General features: G+C 52.9%; 9 protein-coding genes across 9 annotated transcripts; 2 read left to right on the top strand and 7 right to left on the bottom strand.

The window, feature by feature from the left end:
* Positions 1-810: 810 nt before the first annotated feature.
* ACET3X_002652 (uncharacterized protein) lies at positions 811-2,904 on the bottom strand (the record flags this gene model as incomplete). The annotated part of the gene is made up of 3 exons (XM_069449418.1): positions 811-2,320; positions 2,371-2,425; positions 2,487-2,904. 3 exons carry the CDS (start codon positions 2,902-2,904, stop codon positions 811-813), a joined length of 1,983 nt encoding a protein of 660 aa, XP_069309199.1.
* A 1,074-nt stretch (positions 2,905-3,978) lies between these two features.
* Positions 3,979-8,520, bottom strand: ACET3X_002653 (uncharacterized protein; the record flags this gene model as incomplete). The annotated part of the gene is made up of 5 exons (XM_069449419.1): positions 3,979-6,100; positions 6,190-6,314; positions 6,364-6,428; positions 7,464-8,372; positions 8,436-8,520. 5 exons carry the CDS (start codon positions 8,518-8,520, stop codon positions 3,979-3,981), a joined length of 3,306 nt encoding a protein of 1,101 aa, XP_069309200.1.
* Positions 8,521-8,812: 292 nt separating this feature from the next.
* On the bottom strand, positions 8,813-12,454 carry ACET3X_002654 (uncharacterized protein). The gene is made up of 3 exons (XM_069449421.1): positions 12,203-12,454; positions 9,100-12,062; positions 8,813-9,050 (listed from the first exon to the last, which is right to left on the bottom strand). Exons 1-3 carry the CDS (start codon positions 12,206-12,208, stop codon positions 8,915-8,917), a joined length of 3,105 nt encoding a protein of 1,034 aa, XP_069309201.1. The 5' UTR covers positions 12,209-12,454; the 3' UTR covers positions 8,813-8,914.
* An 833-nt stretch (positions 12,455-13,287) lies between these two features.
* On the bottom strand, positions 13,288-14,441 carry ACET3X_002655 (uncharacterized protein; the record flags this gene model as incomplete). Its single annotated transcript, XM_069449422.1, has 3 exons — positions 13,288-13,346; positions 13,400-13,918; positions 13,967-14,441. 3 exons carry the CDS (start codon positions 14,439-14,441, stop codon positions 13,288-13,290), a joined length of 1,053 nt encoding a protein of 350 aa, XP_069309202.1.
* Positions 14,442-15,689: 1,248 nt separating this feature from the next.
* ACET3X_002656 (uncharacterized protein) lies at positions 15,690-17,510 on the bottom strand (the record flags this gene model as incomplete). Its single annotated transcript, XM_069449423.1, has 3 exons — positions 15,690-16,645; positions 16,702-17,421; positions 17,477-17,510. The coding sequence occupies 3 exons, from the start codon at positions 17,508-17,510 to the stop codon at positions 15,690-15,692; spliced, it is 1,710 nt and encodes a 569-aa protein (XP_069309203.1).
* Positions 17,511-18,638: 1,128 nt separating this feature from the next.
* ACET3X_002657 (uncharacterized protein) lies at positions 18,639-19,936 on the bottom strand (the record flags this gene model as incomplete). Its single annotated transcript, XM_069449424.1, has 4 exons — positions 18,639-19,487; positions 19,533-19,566; positions 19,617-19,687; positions 19,757-19,936. 4 exons carry the CDS (start codon positions 19,934-19,936, stop codon positions 18,639-18,641), a joined length of 1,134 nt encoding a protein of 377 aa, XP_069309204.1.
* Positions 19,937-20,463: 527 nt separating this feature from the next.
* On the bottom strand, positions 20,464-21,521 carry ACET3X_002658 (uncharacterized protein; the record flags this gene model as incomplete). Its single annotated transcript, XM_069449425.1, has 3 exons — positions 20,464-20,666; positions 20,716-21,156; positions 21,215-21,521. 3 exons carry the CDS (start codon positions 21,519-21,521, stop codon positions 20,464-20,466), a joined length of 951 nt encoding a protein of 316 aa, XP_069309205.1.
* A 1,229-nt stretch (positions 21,522-22,750) lies between these two features.
* On the top strand, positions 22,751-24,854 carry ACET3X_002659 (uncharacterized protein; the record flags this gene model as incomplete). The annotated part of the gene is made up of 5 exons (XM_069449426.1): positions 22,751-23,186; positions 23,241-23,571; positions 24,094-24,108; positions 24,160-24,219; positions 24,281-24,854. 5 exons carry the CDS (start codon positions 22,751-22,753, stop codon positions 24,852-24,854), a joined length of 1,416 nt encoding a protein of 471 aa, XP_069309206.1.
* A 469-nt stretch (positions 24,855-25,323) lies between these two features.
* ACET3X_002660 (uncharacterized protein) lies at positions 25,324-26,300 on the top strand (the record flags this gene model as incomplete). Its single annotated transcript, XM_069449427.1, has 3 exons — positions 25,324-25,740; positions 25,796-25,879; positions 25,944-26,300. The coding sequence occupies 3 exons, from the start codon at positions 25,324-25,326 to the stop codon at positions 26,298-26,300; spliced, it is 858 nt and encodes a 285-aa protein (XP_069309207.1).
* Between the last annotated feature and the right edge of the window lie 90 nt (positions 26,301-26,390).

Below are 26,390 nucleotides of genomic sequence, written 5' to 3' on the forward strand. Positions count from 1 at the left end.
TGCAGATTTGTAGAATAAGCAGCTGATGATCGCAAGACGGAGGCGTGAGATAGGAATCCATGGCGGAGGACGAGATCTCTGTATGTTTTACATCCCGTTGCCTGTCGTAGTGACAGACTGCTGGGGATTAACTAATCGCGTGCGCCTGCCCTTGTGCCCCGCGCTCGATACACTTTCCTGACAATCTGGCCCTCACCATGACCTGCGACACAACTGCCCGGCTCCTTGCACGTCTCGACTCTCATAGGCGCGGACGTGCGACGAGACATGGTCATGCATGTCGCATCGACTTTCCCTCCGCTCCCAGATCTTCTAGAACTGTGTTTTGCAGATGACAGGGCTAAGGGACGGGGAGGCGGCCGCGCTCCGCCTTTGCACGCATAAGTTCCCACCAGCAAATCCTTCGACGCGTCAAAAAGCGGAACAGCGGCGATTTTTCCGCTCTTCAGTCACATCGCATTGAGAGGCACCAACCGATAACTATAAAAGAGCATGTATGGTTTCTGAACTTGTGACAGAGCGACAATTGTGGGACTGAACGACCTCATCGAGTCTGCCCGTTCTATCGCATCGAAGCCGGCCTAGGCAGAGGAGAACTGCCGATATCTCAAAACAACGTTTCTATATCGTCGCATCAACATCTTGGCAGACGGCACGCTCACTATCATACGCGTCCTTGAACACTGTAAGCGCCGTGCGGCCTCGGTGACGCGTGTCATTGTCTCGGATCTCATCGAGAAGAATGCCATTGAAATTTTCGCATTTGCATTGAATCGTCTATACGACCGAGCGCGCATCGCTTTAACACGACTACACGCGACACAATGGACCGTCCGTCGACTGAACACCCGCGCCGATGATGCCGTTATCATCAATGGCCCAGCCTTCCGTGCCAACACCATGATGCACATAGAAGAGCATGTCAGGATCATGCTTCTTCTTGATCTGCTGGAGTCTGGGGTAGTTGGAGCCCCAGAAAGACTGCTGCCAATCCGGCTCGGCGATGTCGGCCTCATTACCGTACGCGCCGCCAGCGGGTGATATCTCACGTAGAGGAGCCATGACCTCGGTCGTGATCTTTTCGACCGTAGCTTGCCACCCCGCAGCGGACTCTTCGAGGACGTTGTTGATGATGACCATCTGGCTCTCTTCGTTGCGGAAAGCAGGGTTAACAGAGTTTATGTCCTCTTGTTCCGGGTCAATGGGCCGTTGGTGGTACATGTTTATCATCATAGCCTTTTCGACAACCTGCTGAATGACGGCAACTGTCTGGTTGCGGATCTCAGGGTTTTCCCAGTTGTCGGATGTCAGCAAACGGTTGGCCGCAATGCCGGTTGCGCCGCCGATGTAATAGTTGAAGGTGCCGAATGTGGCCTGGTAGGCTGGGTAGAAGCTGTCGTGGTGGGTTGTATTGGGGTTGAGCTCAATACCAAGCGAGGCGCACTTTTCGTAGAAAGGCTTGATGAGAGCCTCGTACTCTTCGACAGTCTTGTCTGTGGCAAAGAACGGACCCATCGACCACATGTAAGTGCCTGGTGCGAGCTTCATGAGGGTGAAGTAAGAGTAAGTCTTCGCTTGGTTGTAGACGGGTATGTTGTCGAAAAAGAACGCGAACGCCTCCCAGAATTCTTCGACCGTAACGGTCTCAGACGTCATGATCGTCCAGGAAGACTGAGTAACCGGAACCTTGCGATGGACCTTGACTACAGCAGAGGTAATGACGCCAAAGGTACCGCCTCCACCGCCCAACATCGCCCAATAGAGATCACTGTTGACTTCTGGAGTGACAGTAACGAAACGGCCACTAGCAAGAACGACTTCGAGGGCGACAATTTGATCGGACCCTACACCGAACAACTGCATCAGAGGACTGTGACCACCGCCTGTGGAGTAGCCTCCGAATACACCGACTGTGGGACAGATACCAGCGATAGCGGAGACGCCATACTTATCGGCAGCTTGGTAGAGCTCGAAACCTTGGACGCCCGCTCCGACTTTGAAGACCGGTCCGTTATACGTCGAACTATTGTAGTTCTTGACATACTTGATCTCCTTGAGGCCATGCGTCCAGATGCTCAGCGCACCCTTCCCGACAGAGCGACCGTTGTAATCATGACCAGTGTTTCGAATGACCAGGCGAAGGTTGAGGTTTCGTGCGAGATTCACCGCCAACTGGATCTGCGCAACGTTGCTGATTTTAACAGCGTACTCCGAGTAGCCACCTTGGGTGCAAGTGCCGTTGGCGAAGTTGCCTGAAGTGGGAATGGGGCAGGTCATGCCATACCACAAAGGGTTCATCAGCGCACCGTTATCAACATAACTGCTGCTATTAGTCGCTGCACCGATTCACTGCCAAGTATTGCCACTAACTAAATCTCCTCCTGATCGAAGTTCTTAACCAAATTCGCGCACTTTGCGGCATCGTCTATACGTCGGTGTACGAAATCAGTGTATGGTTCAGATGCAGTTCATACAGGCACACTTACAGTTGTCGTACTCCGATTCCTTGTAGCAGGACGAGCCTATAGGAACAATTTTCTCCAGGGCGCCGCCAACTAAGGCGTCGAAAACGCTCCACGCAGCTTTACTCGGATACAAGGCATCCCCAGGCATCGTCTTGCAACGAAGTGCTCTACGAGTGCGGCGTGCCCGTTCCGAAAATGTAGAGTTTGAGATGTCCTCAAACTCGTATAGTGACGCATACTCTGCAAGATCAGGGTTTTGTTGGAGCGCAGCCACGACGTCGTCTGTCAGTTGTATGGTCTCGCTATCGAAAAGAGGAAGCTCTGCAGGCGTAATCTTGGCAGCGAGTGTCTCTGCAGCAGGCGGGATAGCAAGCGAGGCGCTCTGTGCGCATGCAAGGGCAGCATAGCCTAGAGAAACAGTGAGGGATCTAGCCAGCATTTTGGGCTGAAGGGGAGTTCCAAGGGTAATGAGCGATAGGAAAGGTCCCCGACTGCCACTCTCTTTGTGCCTTGTAAATGCATTTATACATATCCAGCCTCTTTAGGATCTCAGCCCAAGCGTGCAGCATGCAGCGGGCCATGGACTCATTCAGGCGAAAAACCGTTTATCAACCCCCTGGATACAGCATTGCACAACATGGGTGCAATGGCAGGAGGGTGAGATTTAGTATTCCAACGCCCTGCACTAGTCGGGCGAAGAAGAATAACAGGGGGAAATGTTCGTCTAGAACGCCCAACGGGCGGGTAAACACGTACCGGGACTAGTATCCCAATGGGACCCTCGATCCCGCATCCTTCGTGGCCGAAGGATGTAAATGGGCTTTCGGACCTTCCTTCTTTACCACGTGTTGCGGGCTACAGTATGTTCTCTGCGGCTCTCGCACTATGCTTACGCGAAAGGGAAAGTTTTGAGTCTGTAGTCAGTGGTACAGCATGTAGGGTCCTCTCGTCACTCCGCGGACACGGTATGGATGTACAATCTGGCCTATGGTATCCTCGCAGAAAATGGGGCTAGATGGTATTACCACCAGGCACTATCTATTCAGGCACCCCGCTAATTGCAAGCCATTTTAGTGCTGAGTGCAAACGACAGACCGTAGAATTGGTTCCTGGGCGAAAGCTGCACGCATCTTGACACCATGTGGGGCTGCGCATGCCGGCAGCAAATACCTTGTCGAGACAGAACTCACTTTATGGATGTCAGCTTGTAAAACCGCAGAGACGGTCACACACGTACATCCTTGTGCTTTGGCAGAACGTAAGAGACAAGACTTCCGTTTTACCAACCCAATCAAGGGATCACATTACAGACTAAACACTTATTAACTACTACTACACATGATGGCGTTAAGCCAAGCGACTTTCGAGAGGGTATAGACCAAAACAAGAAAGCAAAGTATCATCATCCAGTAACATCCACACCGTGGCATATCATCTTCATCTGACCCCTCTAAATCCCCATATATCCAGCCCTCTTCCACCTCTCTCTCTCTCTCTCTCATAGCAGACCCATCTACCACTTCGCATCCCGATCCGCATAAGCCGAGCAATCCAACGCCGGAATGCTAAAACCATACCCATCCGTCCTGCCCTCTCGATCCTGGTTGCTAATCTCCACTCTGAGAGTAACATCCAACCCATACGGTCCACACAGACCAGAAGGAACAATACCGCCAGCAGCAGGATGCTGCGTACCAGCCTTCTCCTCACCAATATGGAAACCCAAACGCATATTATCCTTCTTGCCAGGCGCAGCAGAGACCTTGGACGTAGCGGTATTATTGGTGTTGATGGACGGGGCGGAGCCAGGAGGTACGCCGAGGGATGAGGGGGTAGGAATAGCGGATTCGCAGATGATGGCGTAGTTGCGGGACGGCATAGTGGCGTGGTTCGCGGCAGAGGTCTTGGGCTCAATCTTTCCGTCCTTGCCGTCGCCGTTGATCTGCGCGGTAGAGGTACCGTTTGTTGCGTTGACGCCGTCGGGCAGGGCTGGGTCGCGGTCGAAGATCTCGAGGAGCGTCTCATCTGTTTCCTTGTCGAGATGGTGAATCTTGTTTCGGCGGGCGAGCAGGTTTGCGACGGCTTGTGGTGGGGGCTTGTTGGTAATGGCGGAGCTGATGATGTTGGGCATGTAGCGGTGGTCTGCTTCGGCGGGGATCTGGTGCGCCTTGGGGTTGGTGTAGAATCGCCCAATGGCTCCTAGGTGTACGTCTCCACCGAGAATGGTGACACGTACGGAGAACTTCTTGGAGAAAGCCTGCAGACTGTGCATGAGGTTACGACGCTCCTCCTTGTGTTGGCGCGCAGTGTAATGATCATCCAAGTCGTCGAGCAAATCGACTTTGCCGTCGAATTGGTTGAAGAAGCCTCCAGCGAAGCCAAAGCGCTTGTTCAGAAATTTGATGGGCGCAATCAGGGGCGACTGCAGGATGTTCTCGAGCCAGATCAAACGGGGGTAGGCGATAGGGACACCAAGCAGCAAGATCATGTGCTTGAGCTCTGGGTTCGCAGTGAACTCAGCATCCAGACGATCGAAGAGCATCTTGTAAGTCTCGGGGTAGTTGACCTGATGCCTCGTACGCTCTGTTCGTGCATCAATACCAGCAAAGGCAATGCGTGCACCAAGCTGGCAGAAGATACTGCGGCTACGTTCCTCAACATATGGGCCAGGCTTTGAGCCTATGAGATATGACGGGTCGCCCTCATCGTTGGTCATGACGAAAGTGTTTTGCACCTGCGCGGGATCGGCGGGCGTCGTTCCTTTGCCCTGACCGCTGACATCGGTCGTCTGCGGCGCATCGGTCGTGAAGGTGCTCTTTGGAGGAGCAAGGTGATGCTGGAAGAGGAGGTAGTACTTGTGCGCAACACCACCAATGCCCCGAAAGACGGCGCAGTTCATGAAGTGGTCGGTGTATGAGCCAAAGCCATCGATGATGTCGTGGTCATCCCATATGTTTACCTGAGGGATTTGGCTGTTGGCAGTGGAAAAGGGCGCGTGGCTGTACCACCTGACATAGTTCTTGTAGTAGTACTCGTCGCAGTCGGCGCGCATTTGCTGGCCAAAGGGAAATTCGCGTCGCTTGTGGGGGCTGTGGATATCGGTCCAGGGCTTGAGTGGGCCGTCTACTCGCACTCCATCGTTGTAGATCTGGTCGCCTCCTCCGATCATGACGTGAAAGGGTCGCTGTTCGTGCATGCGTAGGACATCGTTCCACAGTACAGGCCCAGACCAGACGTCCATGTCAGTGCCCACACTGAAGCCGTTGCAGGAGTGGAACATGATGCGCATCGACTGGGTAATCGAGGGTATGACGAAGTTCTGGGGCTTCTCCTGCTTATGACTGTCTGTAAACTTGAGGCTCTGGATATCGTAGCGCCATCTTGACTCGAACGGCTGCATCGGCGCATCGATGCGAAAGCGCCAGAAGGCTCTCCTGCCGTCTTCATACAGCTTCTCGCCGGGAAAGGTGCGCGCGTCTACGTTGAACCTCGCGTCACCAATGCTCCTGTCGACGGGGCCAGCTGGCGAGAGTACAAGCTGGGGGTTCGACTGTGCCTCGTTGGGGTTCTGTTGCCCAGGCGTGGTAACAATCAAGACACTGCCATGCCAGACGGGCTGCCCAGGCTGCGGATAGCTGGTGCGTCTGTAGTTGAGGAGCGGTCCCATGATGACATCCGCCGCGCCCGAGGTGCGGATGACCTGAGGCCCAGTCCCAATGCCTACCACGCCACTGGGGTCGTCATGTTGTTGGTATTGGGCGGCCATGATAGTAGCGGGTCGCGAGCGATGTTGGATAGCGAGAGGAAAGCCGAAGTATATGTGTAGACGCGTCGAATATGTGTACAAGTCTGCCTTTCGGTCAGCTTACTGAGTCAACCAAGCCACGCGGGAACCTACAATGGCAATGCGCTCAGGGTCCAGCAGTCGATCGAGCTCAGGCGCAGACACGATGCGCGCCGCTACTAAATGTCGCGTTCCTGTCGCGATTGAAGCAATTGCACGTCTATTTGCTGAGAGCGCGTGTAATACGGAAACAATGCAAGGCGGGAGAGCGTAAGGATTTCAGGAAAGGCTGGGGCCAAAACGAAAGCGCCTCCTAGGCTCAAAGTCTTGAAAGTTGTTGTGCCTGTGATTGATGGCACAAGGCACGGCAGGGATAGATGCCGCTAGCCGGATGGGCCATGACATCCTCGACCCTTCCGCGCTGCAGCACATCTCACACACAGGGAATCTATCCCGATCTTCTGCATGGTCTGACACGCACTCTCCAATCCTGGCAAGCCCATGTGTCAGTCTTCTCGCACAGCCTATCTTCTGCTTCCGACTCTTGCATCCAATCTCGCGGAATCTATGAGCTCATTATCTCCTTTCGCGCCACAAGCTACCCAACCAAGCTTTCAAAGCACGCGCCAAGCACACGCTATCTATGCCAAGCATCGCATATGACGATGATCAATGGCTGAGGTGTGGCTGCCAGTCCACTCATAATTTCCACATGGTAAGCTGCCACACGGAGACCCAACAGGGCTGCGCCATTGTGGCAGTGGATGACGGTGACATGAGGGGCCAAGCGGCTCTGCCTGTCCACGAATGTGGTTTTGATCAGGTAGCATTACAGTATTGTACCACGACTCTTCTGCATCGCCTCAGGTGAACATCGAACGAGCAGATAGTCCCTATCCCTATCAACCCATCTCTTGTATTGCGTTCTCCTGTGTATCATGTTGCGGTGAGTCCATTGTAGTGATCTGCGATGCTTGCGTCAACCGTCTTCGTAAGTTTTTACATTGCTGCTACGGGCCGACTGATGGGCTTTGTGTCATGTGATCATGCGTGCTGTTGGTGACATGTAGATTTATCCACGAGCATATGCTCATGCCAACGCCGTTTGTGCTGCTTATTTCGCAATATCAATAATTCCCATTCATAAACAACCCCCGACGGCATCTGGCGATATCAGACTTCCTCGTCGTCCACAGGCAACACCTCTTCCCTACTCAACCCAATCTGCTCCCCAACTCTCCTGACAACCTCTTTGATAGCAGCACATGCCGGACTGTCCGGATACGCCGTCAGGAAACTCTCTCCAAAATCACATGCCATGCCTATCCTGGGGTCCAGTGGCACCTTGCCCAAGAAAGGTATATTTTCATCCTTGGCCAGCCTCGCCGCACCACCTGTGCTAGCTCTGAATATCTGAGACTCATGTTTGCAACCTGGGCATACAAATCCGCTCATATTCTCCACAATGCCCAGTATAGGTATGCCGGCTTTCCGGCAGAAATCAATCTCCTTCCTAACATCGAGGAGCGAGACTTCTTGGGGTGTGGAAACGAGCACTGCGCCGTCAACGCCGCTGGCTTTGAGGAACGAGTTTACGGAGAGATGTTCGTCGGATGTGCCCGGTGGTGTGTCGACGATGAGAAAGTCTAGTTCCCCCCAAGTGACGTCCATGAGGAATTTCTTGATGAGACCGTTCTTCTTTGCGCCTCGCCATATTACTGCATCGTCGCGGTTTGGTAGCATGAACTGTACGCTCATGACGCCGAGGTTCTCGCTGACCCATACGGGTTCCCATCCTTCTCCGCTGACGTGTATTGTCTCTTCTTCCACACCCATCATCTTTGGTATGCTGGGCCCGCAGATGTCTGTGTCCATGAGCCCGACGGTCGATGACGGATTCGATGCGAAGCCATGCGATAACATTGTGCTGAAGGTAGACTTTCCGACGCCGCCTTTACCGGAGAGGACGAGGATCTTGTGCTTTACCGACGAGAGTCGTGCGGTTATGAGGGGTATGTCGGGATCGGGGCCTTTGGGCGTGGAGGCGCATATCGCCTGGTTGGGACATCCTGCGCATGAATCTGCTTTACCGGCTGTGAGAGATTCGGGACCAGGGCAGTGTTCTGTCGCAACTATGTCAGTATGGTGCTTTCGCCAAGTTGCGAAAAGAGGCGGGGCAAACGTACCTGGCTCAGGCGCAACGAGTTTGGGCGCGGCCTTGAGTGGCGCTTCGAAATCAACCTGTACTGGCTCTTCTAGGGACGGCGCCATGGTGTGTGAATGTGATTAGGGTGGTTGTGGGTAAAGACTACATTGTTGCGTGCTGAGGGAAAGTCCCAGAGGCTTGATAATCAACATTCGTGATAGGGCTGTAATGCTTGGCATTTTGCCCCACGGTCTCGTCCGACTTTCGGCACCCACGACCAGGGCGCGCATTCCGTGCGGCTCCACCGGCCAGCGTGATCTTACTGGCGAAAGTAGTCGTCCATCGTTCCTATTCGGAAGCTAATGGCTTAAATCAAGAGGACATAATCACAACCCAAATGCTCAGGCGCTTCTGACGTCTGAAGTGAGGTGTCTATTCATGCAAGCTATGCTCGTCTAATTTACGTTATAATCATCCCCGTTTGCTTGGAAACTATCCACAGTCCAAGTCGCGAGACATCTACTTCAACTTGACCATCACATACGGGATCTCAACATCCTCCTCCTTCTGGTCCTCGGCCGTAATCTCGAAGATGACGTTCTTCTGGTGCTCGGGTACTGGCTTCTTGCTGACGTGCTCGACAAGCTTGCTCATACTGTAATTTGTTAGTGTCTGCGTATAGAAAGGGAGTTGGAGAGACTTACGTGAGGGGCATCCTATCCTTCAATTTGGCGGGAGGATAGAATGATGCATAGAGCAAACTAACACCAGAGCTGATCATCTGGATCGACAGACCCTTCTTCTCAAAGTGGTCTACAAAGTCCTTGAGGGGAATGTCATCCACCTCAAAACGATCCCACAGCTTGTCGATCGTTACTTCACCGTCGTGCCCCTGGTATGTACCCTTCGGGCTTGCAATTGGTTCGCTGAAACCGAAGAACGGCAGCGCCAAGTTGATGAAGCCGTTCTTGTATTGCTCGATATCCGTCTTGCCGTCAATGATCTTGTACAGTTCAAGGTTGACGAGACCAGTCACCAAGGCTGTAGTGGTAGCGATGGCCGGAATAATCTTACCGGCAATGAACTTGGTCTTGTGACGGTCCGCTTGCTCAATCTTGTAGTTCTCGGCACGAAGGTTGCTGGCAGCAGTGATGAAGTCAATGTGGTGGTTAGAGTCATCATCCTTCTCGAACTCGACAGGCTCAAGCTTGAATCCAGCGAGAGACTTTGGTGCCGGAAGTTGCTTGATGATGCTATCAAGCGACTCGTTATCGTTGTCACCACCCTGGTTGGCATTCGGGTCAGGCTCCTTCTCGTCGGCCTGAATCTTCACAGTAGGATCAGGCTGGAAGTCGGGAACGATCATATCGTTGAGAACTTCAAGGTAGTGCTCTTTTGACGCATTCGGCTTGATACCGTAGTTGAACGCATGCAGGGTGGCGGCAGCTTCCACGTAGGTAAAGTGTGTTGGGTTTGAAGAATCAAACTTTGATGGGTCTGGCGCGCGCTTCGGTCCTGACCAGAATGGCTGACCGGAGCCGGTCTTGGAGTCCTTGGGGAAGTTGTACAGCAACTGCGCTATCGCGTGGTTGTAGTTCTTTTCGAATTGATGGCGGGCCCAAATGATGCAGTCGTCAAAGGATAACGGCTTCTCGGTGACCAAGAAATCCCGCAGAGTCTCCAGAGTCTGCTTTTCGTTACCAGACTGCTTCAGCGATGCGCCAAGATAGTCGGGTTGCGTCAAGTAGAGGTTAACGATCTCCGGACCCTTGACGAATAACGAATCAAAGGACTCTCGCGCCCAGGCGATAGTGTGCTCGATTCGGTTAGGGAAACTCCTAAGTGTGCACATAGGGAAGGACTTCTCGGGAGGATCTTGCGACGAAGAGTAAGACTCCGTGATAAATGGCAGAACCACCTGGGTGTTGCCCTTGGTGCCAAGAGTACCACTGTCAAGCAGAGGCTTGCGGAAGAACACACACCGTCGGTCAACATATGTGCGCGCTTCTACGTTATCCAGTGCGTTTGTTACACCGTCCAGAGAATTCCAGAACTCTTCGTTGAAGATGTGTTCAGTCTCCGGGCCAACCTTGTCCTGAAGTGTCACAATCTTTCCGCTGAGATCAGGGTTCATGACCTGGACAGCCTTTGCTGCAGCGTCACTCTTTAGCTTTCCAACATCTGCTGGTCGGAACAAGAACTGTCGGTTCAAATTGCTCTTTTCGATCTGGTCGTTGTCGGTTACGGTAATCTTGCCCTCGGGGCCAGTTCCAAGACCCATCATGGCCCAGTTCTTGAGCATCTCGCAGCCGATGGCACCCGCACCAACGAGGAACTGCTTGACGTTGCTGAGCTTCTTCTGGTATTCCTGACCCAGAACGGCGATCTGACCATCATAGCGCGAGCCAATCGGAGCGCACTGCTCTTCCGAACGAGTTGTGGAGGTAGGAATCGACTCTAACGAATCGAAGTAGAGGAACTGAACAATAGGGTGGAATTTTCCAGACACAGACTTTAGGACTTCCTGAGCAGCCATACCACCGAAGAACGCGGCGACGGGGCTGAGGTCACCACGCGCTTGGTAACTGAGCTCCTTGATGAGCTTTTCGTCCAGCTCAACCTTCTCCTCGCCTTCAGCTGCGATCTCTTGGGCAATCTTGAAAAGCTCATCCGCATCGGCTTCGTGGTGAGGACGTGGGAACTCGCCCTTGTGGAGGTTCGCAAATCTGTGAATGGCCTGGATACCAACGTGCAGCTGTTGTGGTCGGTCGAACTTGGCGAAGTCGGAGATGAGCAGCTCAGGCTTCTTCAGCTGCTTGCTGAAAGGCTCAAAGTCGATGATCTTGGGCATCTTGACCTGAATGAACTGCCCTCCCTTCTTGTACTCTCCCAGGCCAGAAACGTCACCAATAGAGAAAGTATATGGTCCCTTGACCTCGATCTTGCGAGGCGCACAGCCGTTCAGGCCCTCCATACCCTCAACTTCGGAGAATGTGACCCAGTCGCCATCTTCGAGACCGTGCCTTGTCTCGTCTAGTGCCGACACGATACCCTCCTCATCGATGCTGGCGATGATGCCGTTGGTTACGTTCTCGCCAGTGGGGTCGCCGATGGTGAAGTTCTTGCCAAAATCGGTGAAGATGGTGCCGAACAGACCGAATGTGTCAGTGATGACAATGTAGATGCCATTGTCGTGGCAGTAGTCTGCGATCTTGATCTGGTCGTCGAGCGGCGTATCGGTGAGGACAACGACCTGGAACTGCTTCAGCTGCGACAGGTCTGACGTCAGATCTTTTCCACTAAATTCCTGCACAGGTGTGTATGGGTTGAGCTCGGAGACGCGGGGCACGGTGACGGAGGCGCGCGGCTTGCCCACATCGGCGGGAGTAAGGAAGAACTGCGACGATAGATCGGCGAGCGCAGCGGGCTTGGGGTCGTAGAGTGTCAGCGACTTGACACCGGCTAGGGCGATGTTCTTCGCAATCTCGACACCGAGACCTCGTAGACCAGCAACGAGGACGTTGGAAGAGCCCATGCGCTTCATGGCCTCATGGCCCAGCACGTACAGCTGCCTGCTGTAGAGGGATTCATCGATCTCGCCGTTGTTACCGGAAGATTCTTTGAGTTGTTCGACAGCGGTGGCAGGGCTGTCGACCTGCATGTTTTCCTTGAGCATGTTAGATGAGAGTCGGAGAAGTGCAAAAGGTAGTGCGGTATAGAGAGTGTAGGAGATGTCGAGTACATGGGTTGCGGATGCGGAGGCGCAACCCAACAAAGCACTCCTTACTGATCGTCGGGCGAACTTACAGTCATGGCTTTCTCTTTCTTGCTGGGACGAGTGTCCTCGCCGGCGGCTTTCCGCTTCCCCAGTTTGCCGATTGTCGTAAAGCGTAGGCGCTATCAGGTGTGGCGGTCGCGGGCGCCTGGTTCGAGTCGCGGGGTAGGTAGTGCTGCTGTGTAGACTTGTGAAGACGGACAAACGAGATCAACAAGTTCGTCGCTGGGTTGGGTTGAGTATGGAGGGTGTAATTGTAAGCAAGGCAAAAGCGGAGGGCGCAGGAGGTTATTACGTGAGTACTTGTCACGGCGAAGGTGCTGGAGCTCCACCCTAGCGCCATCCCACTTTAATCTTGGCGCAATCGTCACTTCCGCCTGGAGTTTGCGCTTCCAGCCAACCCTCGAATTCACGCCATCACCACTGGTGCCTGCTTTTGACTTCGCGACACGACTGCACACCTTATTCACAAACCCTGCAAACTTTCTTGTTCTTTCTGGCTGGCCAATGAAATATCGCCACTGTACCGCGTCTACCCATCTGTCAAGCAACCACGACTCTAATCACCACGCACAGCTCCACAGAGATTCATCCATGGGACTAGCTGAAGACCTTTCTGTGCGCTAGTTGACTGAGCTAGTTACGATGGAAAAGGAAAAGTAGCAATGCCTGCATTATATGTATGGTTGACTCTAGTGAACATAACACATTAATACAGAACTACCATGTTATGTTCAAGATCACGTTAGAAACCAAGCCTCGTGTTTACAATCGTCTTTGAATTCATATTCATTCCATTGCTTTCATATACATCTTTCTACCGTCCCATGTCTCGTGTCCTCGCGCATACGCATTTCCTCATTAATCGCATACGTCGAGAGAGTAAGAAAAGTAAGCCAAAAACATGACACATTCATCGCTTTGCAGTCGTGAGCGAACTCCGCTGAAAACGCCCAAGTAACGCCAGCAGGGTCATCGTTGTTGAAGCCCCGTGTACCCATGATAAAACCCACCCATGCCATAAAGGTGTCAGCACAGAGCTAGACACAAGGAGAAAGCGAAAAAGACTTTGTACAGTTTTGAAAAGTGGCGAGAGATAGTCAGTCTTGTGGGACTATCATCTTCTCGACGAGTGGCGTGTTCGGCGTGTGTGGCGGTCTGATGAACTTGCGCTGCCTATATGACTGTTAGTAAACTGGTCGTAATCCCAAGGCCGCGGATTTACTTACTCGTACTTGTGTAATCACTATACATGTATGATGTTCCACTGACAGTGGTGCTCTTATCGTCAACCTTGGCATCGTGTCTCCTCTTCAGGCCCAACGCAAGGGCGAGACCACCAAGTCCAGCCGCGAGACCCAGACCCTTCTTCGAGCCGCTGTGCTTCTCAGAGCCAGCGCGCGATGGGCGAGAAGGACGACCGGCTCCGTACCAGCGACCTCCGGCAGCAGCGCCACCGCTGTGGTGGTGCTCTTCGATGTAGGTTTCCTCGTGCGTGTGCTTGCGCTTCTTGCCGAAACCGAAGATGGCGAGGAGGGTGTCGAAGAGAGCGCGGGCGCAGCAGAAGAGGCAGAGAAGGAGGAGTAGCAATATACCCAGGATGACACCGATGACGATACCGGCAATGGCACCGCCGCTGAGTCCGCTGTTGCTTTCTTCGGTCGGAACGAGGCCGCCGCCTGCTGCGCCGGTGGGGATGGGTGTCTGGAAGGGGACGGTCGCAGTCGGGGTGCCGGTGTACGTGATGACTACTACGCCTGAGCTAGTTGGTCGCAGAGGAGCAGATGGTGATATACCTCCGGAGCTGCCACCAGCAATCAGCGCACATGTGCCGGCGCTCGAAGACAGACAGTAGAAGCCCGAGTCGCAGCAGGTAGAACCGCAGGGGTTTTGCGACTGGCTACATGTCTGGGTTGCGACAGCGGGGACATAAGTGCTGTAGACTTCGGTTTTGGTGAGGAGACCGACTGTCTCGACGTACGTTGTCGTATGGTATTGCCAGTAACCGCCTGCTGCTTCTGTGTTTGCTCCAGCAGAGCCGCACTGCGCCTGGTTGCTTGCGTCGGTGTAGCAAGTTGAACCCGAAGGACAGCATAACCAGCCTCCGTAACCGCAAGGGTTGGCGCAATCTGCCTTTTTGACAAGCATCGACGCATTGTGCAGTTCTGCGAACTCTTCAATGTGGACGGGGTATGGCTTTGCGAAAGCTGAGGGCAGGTGTGCCAATGCGACCAGGCCGAGTACGGCGGGGGGAGCACTGAAGAGCCGCATGATTAAAGATGAGCGATTGAGGCACCAAACACAGTAAGAACGAGGTTACTGCGATTGGAATAGATAGGACCGTTTGCAGGAAACGGGGGGAGAAGCGAAAGAAGAAGCGCTCTGCAATTCGTAGATATCGTGCAGTCGGCGTGGGAGCGGTGAATGGGTGGATCTTGGTGCTGCGGGGTCGATCCGTTGGCTAGCGTGTCTTTCGTGTGTCTGCTGGCGTGGGTGACTGGTTCCGCGCGTGGTGCAAGTTTGGAACCACGAAAAGCAAAGTAAGTCAGTTATTATTGAACTTGAATTATGGAGGAGAGAGAGGGTGGGAGGATGTGTGTAATCGTGCAGGAGGAGGTGCGCAAAGAAAAGGGTACTTGGAATAATCGTGTGGTTGGAAGCCGCGGGAGAGAGGCTGGGGGTGGTTGGGCGACCTTTCCTCACAAACTCCAACAACACCGGGGTTATGCGCTTGCGGGATTTTTGAAACTTGGCTAGAGTCCAGTAGTGGGAACGGTACGTCGTGTCGTTCTTCTTAACGTCAGTCAGCTGAGTTTGCGATCTGTGAGAAGATGTTTGCTGTCGCGCACTCCAAGAGAGGGGTGTCGTTTGCTGTGACGCTCAGCGCGCGCTCCGCCTACGGTTCACCCAGCAACGACTGTCGCGGCATCACCTAGCCACCTTCCTCGTCTCAGCGCACGTTCAATACCACCATCCGTCATAGTAATTTCCCCCAGATGGATGTGCCCGGCCCGTGTTGGTCCCAGCAGCAAGATTCCTGTCTTGGCTTCGGCCAGTAGTTCCTCAAGCACTCTGCCTCGCGGAGTCCCGTGGTTCTGCGCATGCAGCCTGCAAGCTGCTGCAGTGGTTTGCCTTAGTCACGCATAGCTTGTGGGTATCGCTATACCTCTTTCCGCCGCCTCCGGAAAAACCGTTGACTTGTCCTGCTCGCTGTCAAGATCCAGACTCCAGATTTCCGGCCGGCTATTAATATCTTCCGCCGGTACCTGCAGGGCTCGTGCCATGGTGTGGGCCGCCTGCTGTGCTGGCAGCTGGTCCTTACGTCTCGCACATGTCAATCAGTACACCGTAAGTCGATGACGAGTACGCAGCAAGCTGTCAACATTACCGAAGAGGAAGGCCAAGTCTCTGTTGTCAAAGTTATCTGCGCACTGTTTCACATTTCGCATCGCCTGACATCTCTGTCTCTCAAAAGTAAAGCGCGCTTTCAACACGCCCACCACACGACTCTATGACTCTTCAGCCCACCCGATCCAACCCGTACTCCGCAATCATCTTCTCTGCCGCTTTCTGCGCGATGAGATACGCGGTGGCCTGAGTGTGATTATTCGGTGTAAGAGGTGTAACACTCATATCCACAACCCTCAACCCCTCCGCTCCCCTAACCTTGAACTCCTTGTCCACAACCGTCTCCGCATCCTCGTCCCGTCCCATTTTACAAGTACCGCAAGCATGCCAAACCGTACTGGCATTCTCCTTTGTGAAAACATCCAGATCCGCATCGCCCATAGACTTTGGCCCGAGAATGGTACGCACAATATGCGGAGCGACGACAGGATTCCCTGTCATCTTCTGCCACGTGTTGCGGATAGCCTCGCGAAACACGCGAATGTCGAAGGGGTGCGTGAGGTAGTTTAGTGTAATGACTGGCTTGTCAGATGCCTTTGCTGACCGCAAGGTAACGGAACCGCTGGACTGAGGGTTCATGAGAAAAGCGATGAAAGTCATATACGTATTCCCTTCCTCGAGCTGTGTGCCCGGTGGCCACAGAATAGAGTTGTTTATGAACTCATAGGCCGGAACCTGGTCTCTGGACAGGAACTCCTGGACGTCGGGTGGAAGCGCCGAGTACTCTTCGTACGACTCCAAATCTGTCAGTTTAAGGAAGCCACCCCAAATCGAGGAATTCTGGAGGGCGAAAGCGCCAGTTTGGTCTTTGGTCCAGGATTCTTGAGCTTCGGCGATAAGTGCGGGGTTGCTGTCAAAGGCGTATTTGGAGTTGACTGAGCCTGAGACTTCGACCGTCATGAAGGTGAGGACGTGGTCTTTGAGGTGCTTGCCTACACCGGGTAAATCGACTTTGACATCGACACCGATAGCCTCAAGCTCGGATCGCGGTCCGATGCCGTTAAGAAGTAAGAGCTTGGGCGAGTCGATCGCGCCACCACAGATAATGACTTCGTTGTTTGCCCTCACTGGAATCGTATTAGCGCTCGTCATATCTTTGATCAACCTCAGGTACAGGCCATACCTTCTCGCCCGTCTTCCGTGACAACACCAACAACCCTCTTCCCCTCCCATACGAACTTTTCCACTTTCGCATCTGTCCACACCTCGAGGTTGCTCGGCGGGTCGACCAGATGCGCAATCGCACTGGTACTCCTCCCCTCCTTACTATAGCTGTACGGGAAGACTGAAACGCCTATCGGATCACCCGAATTGACATCGAGATTGATCTTTTCTCCCGCAGCAGCCAGTGCCTCCATATGCGGCACTACGCCTTGTTCGAGCACAGGCGGAAGACCGACCTTCAACTGCCCCTTCGTGCCATGAGAACTGGTGCTGGGATCAGCAAGATGTTTGTAATCTTCCGAACCGGAAAAGTTATAGTTCTCGATAGCTTGGAAAGATTTCTTGACCGACTCCCACTTCCAGCTCTTGTCGCCTACTAGGTCGCTCCAGCGATTGTAGTCTTCACTACTGCCGTATAGGTACACGGCGAAATTCAAGATGGAACTCCCGCCTAGACCCTTGCCTCTTGTGTACTGTATGGTTCTGTTATTCAAGGCAGGCTCGGGTTCGGAGACATAGCCGTGGTCAAGATCTGGACGTAGAGCTTGGGCGAAGTAACGATGGTAGGGCGCACGGAGGTAGTCACCAGAGGGATTGGTGCCAGCTTCAAGAAGGATGACGGAAGGTTTGCGTGGGGAGTGAGAGAGTCGGTGCGCGAGGAGGCAGCCTGATGTTCCGCCTAAGAATTCAAGTATTAGTGTTGAACGGCGTATAGCAGGATGATACGAACGAACCGCCAACGATCACGAAATCATACTTGGGTGCCATCGCGAGATTTCAGGTGCGTGATACAACTAGTTATTTGGTATGCAGGATGCAGAATCCAAGTTGCGCGGTTGCACTATCTTATATCTCCTATCGCTGAATACAAGCAGCACGCACCCCGGTGTCCATCTTCATGCACCGACAATGTCGAGGCGCAGGACATGCAGAGCGCTACCGTCGGAAAACCGACCTACATGCTCAACAACTTGATTGGTCCTGGTAATTTGGAAAAGAAAGTACGAGGAAGTAGCATGCAGACAGTCTAGCCGCATCTGATCTCCAAAGCGTGCATGTAAGCTAACTTGGCAGCTCCCGGCTGTGTGGTGGAGGGATGTGTAAGCAATCATTTCGGAGACTTACTACATTAAAGGTGGAAACGCCTGCCTCATTCGTATAGCGCAAATTTCAGATTAAGTTAGGGGTTTTATCACCTTAGCAGCCTTGGAAGCCTTCAACTCTATCTTCATTGACGCTGTGTCACAAAATACAATACATATTCCGGACGTGACAGGTTGACAGATGATTCGAAGAGACCAGTATTACATTATTCGATAGAGAGAATCTACTCGGCGACACAATCGACTTTAGTAATGAAGCGCTTTCCGCCGGAAAACCCAATCGTCATCAGGAGCATGTTGCGAGACGTAGTAGCAACCATCTCAGCTGACAACGAAGCTTAACCATATATTCCAAATTCATTCACCGGTCACGGCTTTTCTTGACACTGGTTCTCTCGCAGCATTTGTCTTAACAGAGGTCTGAGACTCAGTGCATGTGATCTACCGAGCAAAGCTTGATGATTTTGCCAAATGGTGAGAGACGCAGACAAGTGGACGTACTAACATCTCACCAGTCTGTCATGCCACACCTGAGGATACTACGTCACGGCTCACCATTAGCCGACGTTTTGGTATCGTGCGCCACCGTGCGTTTTCTGTGAGTCTCTGCTCCATGCCGTTAGTATCACCTCCACAAGACAAAAGAGTTTTGCAGACATAATCATACCGCTAACACACCCTTCTAGATGAAAACCCAGCTCTAAGAAAAGACGAGACTGATGTCACGCATGACCAATCCTTATCTAGTCTCGCCTCGCAAACTGAACGGCCGCTGATATTTTGTAGGTCACTTTTAGCTCGCTGCTTTTTCTGGCCTCTGCGGTATGCTCGAGACATCCTCGGTTGAGAGCCTGGGAATCTCGCTATGTGTAATCACCGTCGACATCAAACTCTGTGGTATGCTATTCCTCATCCAGTCCGGTTTTCTGAACAACCTCTTGCTTTCGGACGGCGCGCAAGGGCCCCCAACCACGTCTGAATTTGGGACTCCGTGTTCGATATCATTCCGTCCGGCCGGATGTGCTTCGTCATTACCGCTACAAGCCGTTGCGAGACTGCGGTGGTGGAGTGGCGAGAATTTCGCGAAGCTGCGTGCAATTAACGCGCGCAGATCCGGTAGTGACGCTGCGATGATCGCAAACGAGATTTGAATGGCAATCAGAATATTGATAGCGCTGCCGAAATACCGCATGTTGCCTTCGCGACGCTTGATGAACGGGATCTGGAGAAGGGCGACGATACAAACGGTAAATCCCAAGCCGAAAATGAGTACAAGGCCAAGTCGTTGTCGGATCCTTAGCTTGGAGAGCTGCCATACGTATGGAATCGGGAGTGCGAAGATCAAGCTATCAACTATACTGTCGCCGATGGCCGCAGAGTAGCTGTATATAGCGGAGCTGAAGCACTGTGATCCTGTGAAGTCGAGCCAGTTCCTGGTCCACAGCTTGCTAATGTCTTCGCAGAGTACTATGAGAACGGTGAGTACTTCGATGAAATGCGCGAGAGCCAGGAAGAGCAAGATGTAACAGCATCTTCGGAGCGACACCACTCCTGGTGGGAAGATCCGTAAGTAGTAGGCCAAAACCGAGAAACGTGTAAATGTGACGGCGAAGATGTAAGCAACACGGCGTTCGAAGATGTGCTAATACGAGTCAGCACCGTATGATGTATCAGAGGAAAATCGTACCTGGTAAAATGGGATTTCCGACACCCTGTCGGGACTAGCATACGGTTAGCACAGATCCTGTCACACTATGCACTCTATGCGCACCCTTTTCGATCGTAACTCCAACTGTCGTCTGCACTCATACACGATATCACAGTACGTGCGACAGCCGCTGCCTAATCGTGATCAGCTTCAGTAAGTTATGAGCTGTACAAAGCCATAGGCTGATTCAGTCCTTTACATACCGTGCCCAACATGATTAAAATGTCATCAGGTGCTATCTTCCTCTTGATCGCTAGTCTTGAGTACACTCTCAAGATGACAGTGCTCACAGCCAAGACCATCAGCGGTACCTCCACTGCCAATGCGATTTTGACATCTTTGCTGGCATTCCCGGAATTTGCCTCGAAGATCGGTTGTGTCATTGTGACATGGATTTCTCGAATGTCTGATACGACATACACGGTCGAATGTGATTAAGGAGCTCTGTAGTGAACCAAGGCTAAATTCGACCTGATTGGTCTGGAGCTGTGGTAAAAAGGTAAAGTGTCACCAGCAGAACGAACAAGAAGCGAAGACTAGAGAAAGAGAAAACACGGTGAAATGGTCTGATGCTGATGTTGATGTTCGCTCAGCAGTCGCCAAGCTTCAACATGTGCTTCCACTGACGTGCCGCTGGAAGCTTACTGAGCAATTTGGATAAGCCGCCCTGCCAATAGGAAACCGTTTCCAGCTATGCGCGCATAAAGCGTCTTGGCGGTGTTGCTGACACACCTCCAACTGTACGAGTGAGGTTCTGCAAAACTGTGGGATAGCAGATATGGGAGTTTGAAATGCCAAGTGAGCGGAGCGGGGTGCAAATATTGCTATATTTAGGTAATGATGGTAGTATGTTGAAGTCTTGGGGATCAGAAAAATGTGAAGATGGTCATCAGCGGCGATTGAGCTCACCTCAGAATATGCCCTCAATCTTTTCGGTCTGATCAAAATCGTACGCGTTGCCATAAGGCCTGTTTAGGTAATTCCTAAGCAGATGCTCACTGGACACGTAAGTCGCAGCGATCTGCAAACCAGTCTTTTCATAGGACAACCGCTCGGCGAGCTCCTCCGCAAACTCGACTTGCATTGTGTTCCGGTACCATGGCGCGAAGTGTACTACAAGAGTTTAGGTGGAAAGAAGAGATAACAGCTGCAGCGGACTTACTCATCGCAAGCATCACTCTCGGATCTTTACCAAGGTTGGGCCTTCCTCCGTGCCATAGTCGAAGATCGCGAATGATAATACTGCCTTTTTTGACGACTGGCTGAGACGGTGGTCGGACTTCGCGACGAGCATCAAGGAGATGCTGTTTGATCCTTCCACTAGCACGATCGCCATGTTCACCCTCTTGGTCGGCAATAGTAGTCCCTTGATGTGTGCCGAGCCAGATTTCCGTCGAGCCGTTCTCTGGCGTCATTGTCACAAGAGGAACATTTACTACAAGAGCAAAGGGAATTGAGGGGTGATCAAAATCCGCGTCATTATGGATCGGTTGAGAGGCTGGCGGTGACGAAGCAGTGGGTGGCAGTGCGGTGTTTCCGGACATGAAGCGCAACGAAGGCCTGGGGCCGAGTGTGGTTGAAGTGACTTGCGTAACGATTGGGTCTGTGATCTGTTAGTAGGCGTTCGGACAGTCGAAAATCTAGCTGACCGGACCACTCACTGACGTAGATTTCATCACTGAACCATTCGTGGGTCATGGGTGGGTCTTGCTGAATGTTGCCTTTGTTGTAGTTGAAGGGGCTATCCTTCCTGGCCTGCAGTTCGAGTGCGTCTTGGACCATCTTCTCGTTCAGTCGGTCCAAGACTGCATGGTCAACCATGTCTTCCAGCAGCACAAGGCCATCTCGAGAGAGCGCTCTAACTGCGATCTCAAGATTGCGTTGGTTGAGCTTCCTGTCCCTGATTTCGGACGCCGAGGGCACAATGGAAATGGGTGTTGATGGGAGGTGCGGAGTCGACGGAGACATGGTGGGCTGGCAAATGACGCAGTGGTCAAAGGCGTACAGCTGCAAGGGAACAGGCGGTCTGCTGAAATGCTCCGATTCCAGAGTAGTGAGCGTAACTGCTCGTCGAATTTACATCTTATAACCATTACGCTTTGGAGTGGATCGCGGAATGTACGAAAGCGGTATGGACAGGCGCTAAACTCAGTGCAGCACTGCAGCCGTTTGTGGAGAACCCGGCCGCAGTCTGCATGTCCTCGTGAGGCCCACGATGCGGGGAGCTTACTCTATGCTTCGAGTAGAATCTGGCAGAGCACAAGGTAGCACCTCCACCACGTCGGCAAGCAGCAGACCGTGTGCTTTCATATAGTAGAAGACCCGACTTTCCTGGTCTGGGACCCTGGGGCCTCCGAGTTTAACGCGCCGTCATGCTCCGACGGGACATCGGGCGCAATTCGATAGTGCAGCCGGTCAGGGATGGGTGGTCAGAGGGGCACAGCGCAACATTTGAGCCTCTGGCAGTGGTGCGCCTGTGAACTCAATATGGGACCTTGGACAGGGGACTCGTCACAGTGTCGCATTGCGTCAGGATAACGTGAACATTTGGACGTAATTCGGTGTAACGCGTGCCAGGCTGACATGGGAACCATACGGCAGCACGAACAGAGAGACGCCAACGCGGCCTTCTCACAGTAAAGGCTCGCCCTGACCAAAAAAAGCTTTAGGCAGGCACTGTGGCGTAGAATCGCGGATGGCAGCGTGGGCAGACGGACTGGTGACAAGGATAGTGTTGAGTAGAGGTGCGGAAAGCGGCATGACGCGAACCAGAAGGAGCCAGGGCCACCATCATCTCTCTCCACATTGTTTCCAACATGGGCCCACCAACCCTCCAACACGCTCTAAACCACCGCACTGCCTCGGCGACAATAGCAGTTATTGTGTGCCTCTTTTCTGTACACGTTTTTTTCCCGCAGGATTATGTCACACACATTATAGACGTATAATCAACAGCACGCGTCTGTCCGCCCACGCTCACCAATCCGCTGCTCGCGCGACACTTGCAGCCCAGGGAACTGTTTCGAGCCTCAGACCCTACCAACACCACCTCATCCACCCATATACCCGAGACTACATACTACCAGCGCCATTGATACTTGGCAGTATTCGAGCCGTACATCAGCTCAGCAAGTCCTGAGCACGAACGAGCCCGCTCACCAGACGACACATATCCAACCCTCACATACATCGCCATCATGCCGTCACAACGTCGCATGAGGTTCTTTAGCATCCTCATCGTCGTCACAGTCGTCGTTCTCTTCTACATGTCAAGAGCAGCACACCAAACACAAACATCAGATTTCTACACAAAGACGCAACAAGCCTTGCAAGAGAAAGAATATGCAGAAGCGGCCAAGCAACGCGACGCAGAGAGCGTCGGTTCGCGACTCAAAGCTGCAGAGGATCAGGCCAAGAAGAACGCCGAGAACAAATATGCAGACCACAAGGCACAAGTCGAGGGCCCGGACCAGAAGAGCGTCGCGGGCAGAGTCAAGATGGATGGCGACAAGGTTCCTGGCGTCGCGCAACAAGGCGGCAGACCGCGCGACCAAACCACGATGAAGGAAAATGAGACGCTCGAAGACCACGAAGTCGAGATGGAGCTGAATGCCATCCTCAAGAAGAGCCCAAGTACGCTACTCCTGCACTGCCCCTATCCCATGCGCAGTCACTAATTGGCCACAGTGATCATCTTCTCCAAATCCTACTGCCTTTACTCGAAAAAGGCGAAACACATTCTTCTCGAAAAATACAACATCAAACCCGAGCCCTACGTCGTTGAGCTGGACCAAAGCCCCATAGGCCAACAGCTACAAGCATTCCTACACAAGTCTACAGGTCGACGGACAGTGCCCAACATTCTTCTCATGGGCAAGAGCATCGGAGGCGGCGATGATATTGAAGAGCTCGATGAGACCGATACTCTTATTGCCAAGATCAAGGAGATAGGCGGTAGCCGCATCACTGAGATCGAACACCGTGGCGCCCGCCCTGAGGTGCGACGGAAGATGAAGGCGTAAATGTCTCCATGTCTTTCTCCGCCTCTCCTTGTGTACTTCTGGGCCATTATTGGCGGCGTCGCTTAGGTCTGGCATGCTGTCTTGTGCATGTTTCAGGGTAGGCATAATATGCTGGGAGTGTGTACCGATGCACATCAGATCCCGGCGGTCCGCGTATTGCGATGGATATACCCTTTATAATTTCAGTATCTCGTACCATTGGCCTTAGCCATGCACCAGCACTCGTCCTTGTCTACTTGCCTTTCAGGCCCTGAACTCTGTTATTGCCTTCCCAGTTGAGGCGGGTCGCTCCTGCCTCGCATGTCATTCTCCTCACTCACCCGTCTTAGACGCTCTTGCCAACTATACGCGACGAGTCACTTTGGCGAAGCATGGGCTACCCGTTGACCTTCTCTCACCTCACTGCTGTGACTTCCCAACCTTCTTCGGGTCCACAGTGACGACCATCACGCCTTTACCTACTTTACCCTCTTCCAGTCGTCCTCAAAGCATCAACACCAATCTCTCGTGATCTGAAGTCACGTCTTGACAAAGTGAGTATTATCCAAAACCTCGTTTTCCCACACGTCACTGACTGTATTCAGACATCTCCAACATGTGCCTCTACTGGAAGAAGCTCCACACATGCAACCACCTCTCGGACCGTCCCTACATCGAAATGTGCCGCGCGGGCTTTCTCTCCAACACAGTATGCCCCGATATCAGCGAAGATGATCAACCTCGTCCTTCGCACTTCCCGTGCTACCCTTGCATCAAGCTTGAGGCCCGCGCCGAGACGGAAGCCCAAGCCCGGTTCGAGCAGCACGAGTTTGCCAAAGCTTACGAGACTCGCGAGCGTGCCATGAGGGAGAAGCAAGCGGCAGAATTGCGGGCCAGGGAGGAACGTGTCCGGCGTGAGGCTCGTGACAGGGCGGCAAGAGAGCGAGAGGCGGAGCAGCGTATAAGACGCGAGAGAGAAGAGGCTGAGCGCAGGGCCAAGAAGGAAGGTGGTGCTTGGATTGAGACCTCAGTTGGAAAGAAGCCCAGGAGTAAGAGGAGCGGCGGTGGCAGCGGCTCTGCAAGCATTCCCGCGACACCATTGAATCCTCTGTCCACCCTCAAGATGGCCGTCGTTCCCAAGAACATCAACGAGATTGGTGGAGGTACTGGAGGTGATGGGAGGATGAGTCCTATGAAAGGCCGTGTTGACTCTGGTGGCAGAGCTGGTACTTGGGGCCCTAAGAAGATCTTGAGCAGGCAGGAAAACGTCGCTGAGATCAACACTCATGCGGGGAAGTGAGGCATGAAGGACAAAAAGCATATGATCGTCAGGGCACACTGGCGGCTGGGATGATGGTCCGTCACCCGTGACGCCCAGCAAATAGGCAGATCTTAAAAGTTACCATCTTATACCATATTCTGCTTTTCGACCATGGCTGCTTCACCGCCCTGCTTGCCGGATAGTAGCATCTTTTCAGAACACTCTGCCCTGCTATGGACAAGGGAATCCAGGCAGGACAGGGGTGTGCAGGTAGGACGTGCTCGCTTGCACTATCGCCTGGTAATTGCCGAGTCCAAAATGGTAGTCACGGTGAAGATGATGAACGAGCAAGGCCCAGTCTGCGAAACCTCGTTTGCCGACCCAAGTTCCTCTTCACGCCAGTTCAACCTTCCATCAGCTCTCGTTCACCTCGCCCCGATCAGAAAATTCAATTCTTTTGGTATATACTGCAGACGAACCCGCGCGCACCTTCCTCAAACTCGCAATCATGTCCACAACATCAGAAGACGTCAGCCACGCTGCGGTAACCGAATTTGGCGGCCTTGCACCTTCCATGACTGCAGTAGCTTTCTTGGGAGTCGCGTGGTACCTCTGCATCGAGCTCAACGTCCGCCTACTCACCAGGACCACAAGCCGCAGCTTGTACTTCTGGAGCTGCCTGTTGTGCAGCTGGGGTCTCATCATTCACGGCATCGCAATCCTTTTGCTCAACTTCCGCATATGGGAAGCGTACTCGCCCATTATCGTTATTGAGCTGGCGTGGCTGACATACGTGGTCGCCCAGTCACTTGTCCTTTACTCACGCCTCAACCTTGTACTAAAGCACACGCGAATCGGACGCTACGTCCTCTATATGATAATTACTGACTCGGTCATATTTGGCCTGACCACAGTTTTGCTCGCAGTGATTGCTGCACGTCATTCGTCGCAAGCGACTGTACCATACTAATTGATCGTAGCGTCACCCAAATTTCACAGCACGCCTTCACGACGCCAACGTTGCCTGGGACAAAGTGCAAGTCTCTGCCTTTTTCGTTCAAGAGGTAAGTTGTGACTGTACGAGATGTATATAAGACACACGCTGACTTCGTATCTCCGCCTCTGCAGACCCTTACCAACATCCTCTACATCTACGAAACGGCCAAATACCTCAAGAATGCAGAAATTCTCGGCAATTGCCGCAATGCCACACGTACCAACCTTCGAAATCTCATCGCTGTCAACGTCCTCATCATCGTACTCGATTGCAGCGTCATGATATTGTGTTTCAGCGGATACTTCAATCTCCAGGGCTTCTACAAGGTTGCTGTGTATGCTATCAAGCTCCGTACCGAGTTTGCGATTCTGAACCAGCTGCGGAAGGCGCTGACGGGCGCCTCGACTGGTGGATCAGGACTTGCTGCGCAGAGAGACGTTACTATGTCTCTACCAAAGAGGAATAACATCGTTGAGGTTGTTGGATGATAGGAGTGAGAACACAGATGGGCACACAGAAGGGAGATGAAACTCGAGCAGAGGCCATGAGAAATGAAAGTTCTTTGACAAGACTATCCT

This window comes from Alternaria dauci, chromosome 2 (genome assembly GCF_042100115.1).
Source record: "Alternaria dauci strain A2016 chromosome 2, whole genome shotgun sequence".
NCBI lineage: Eukaryota > Fungi > Ascomycota > Dothideomycetes > Pleosporales > Pleosporaceae > Alternaria > Alternaria dauci.

Bases quoted from the DNA above. Each gene is read 5' to 3' on its own strand.
- ACET3X_002654 (XM_069449421.1), bottom strand. The intron at 9,051-9,099 runs GTAAGTCTCTCC...AACAAATTACAG, and splicing joins AAGGATAGGATGCCCCTCAC to TATGAGCAAGCTTGTCGAGC.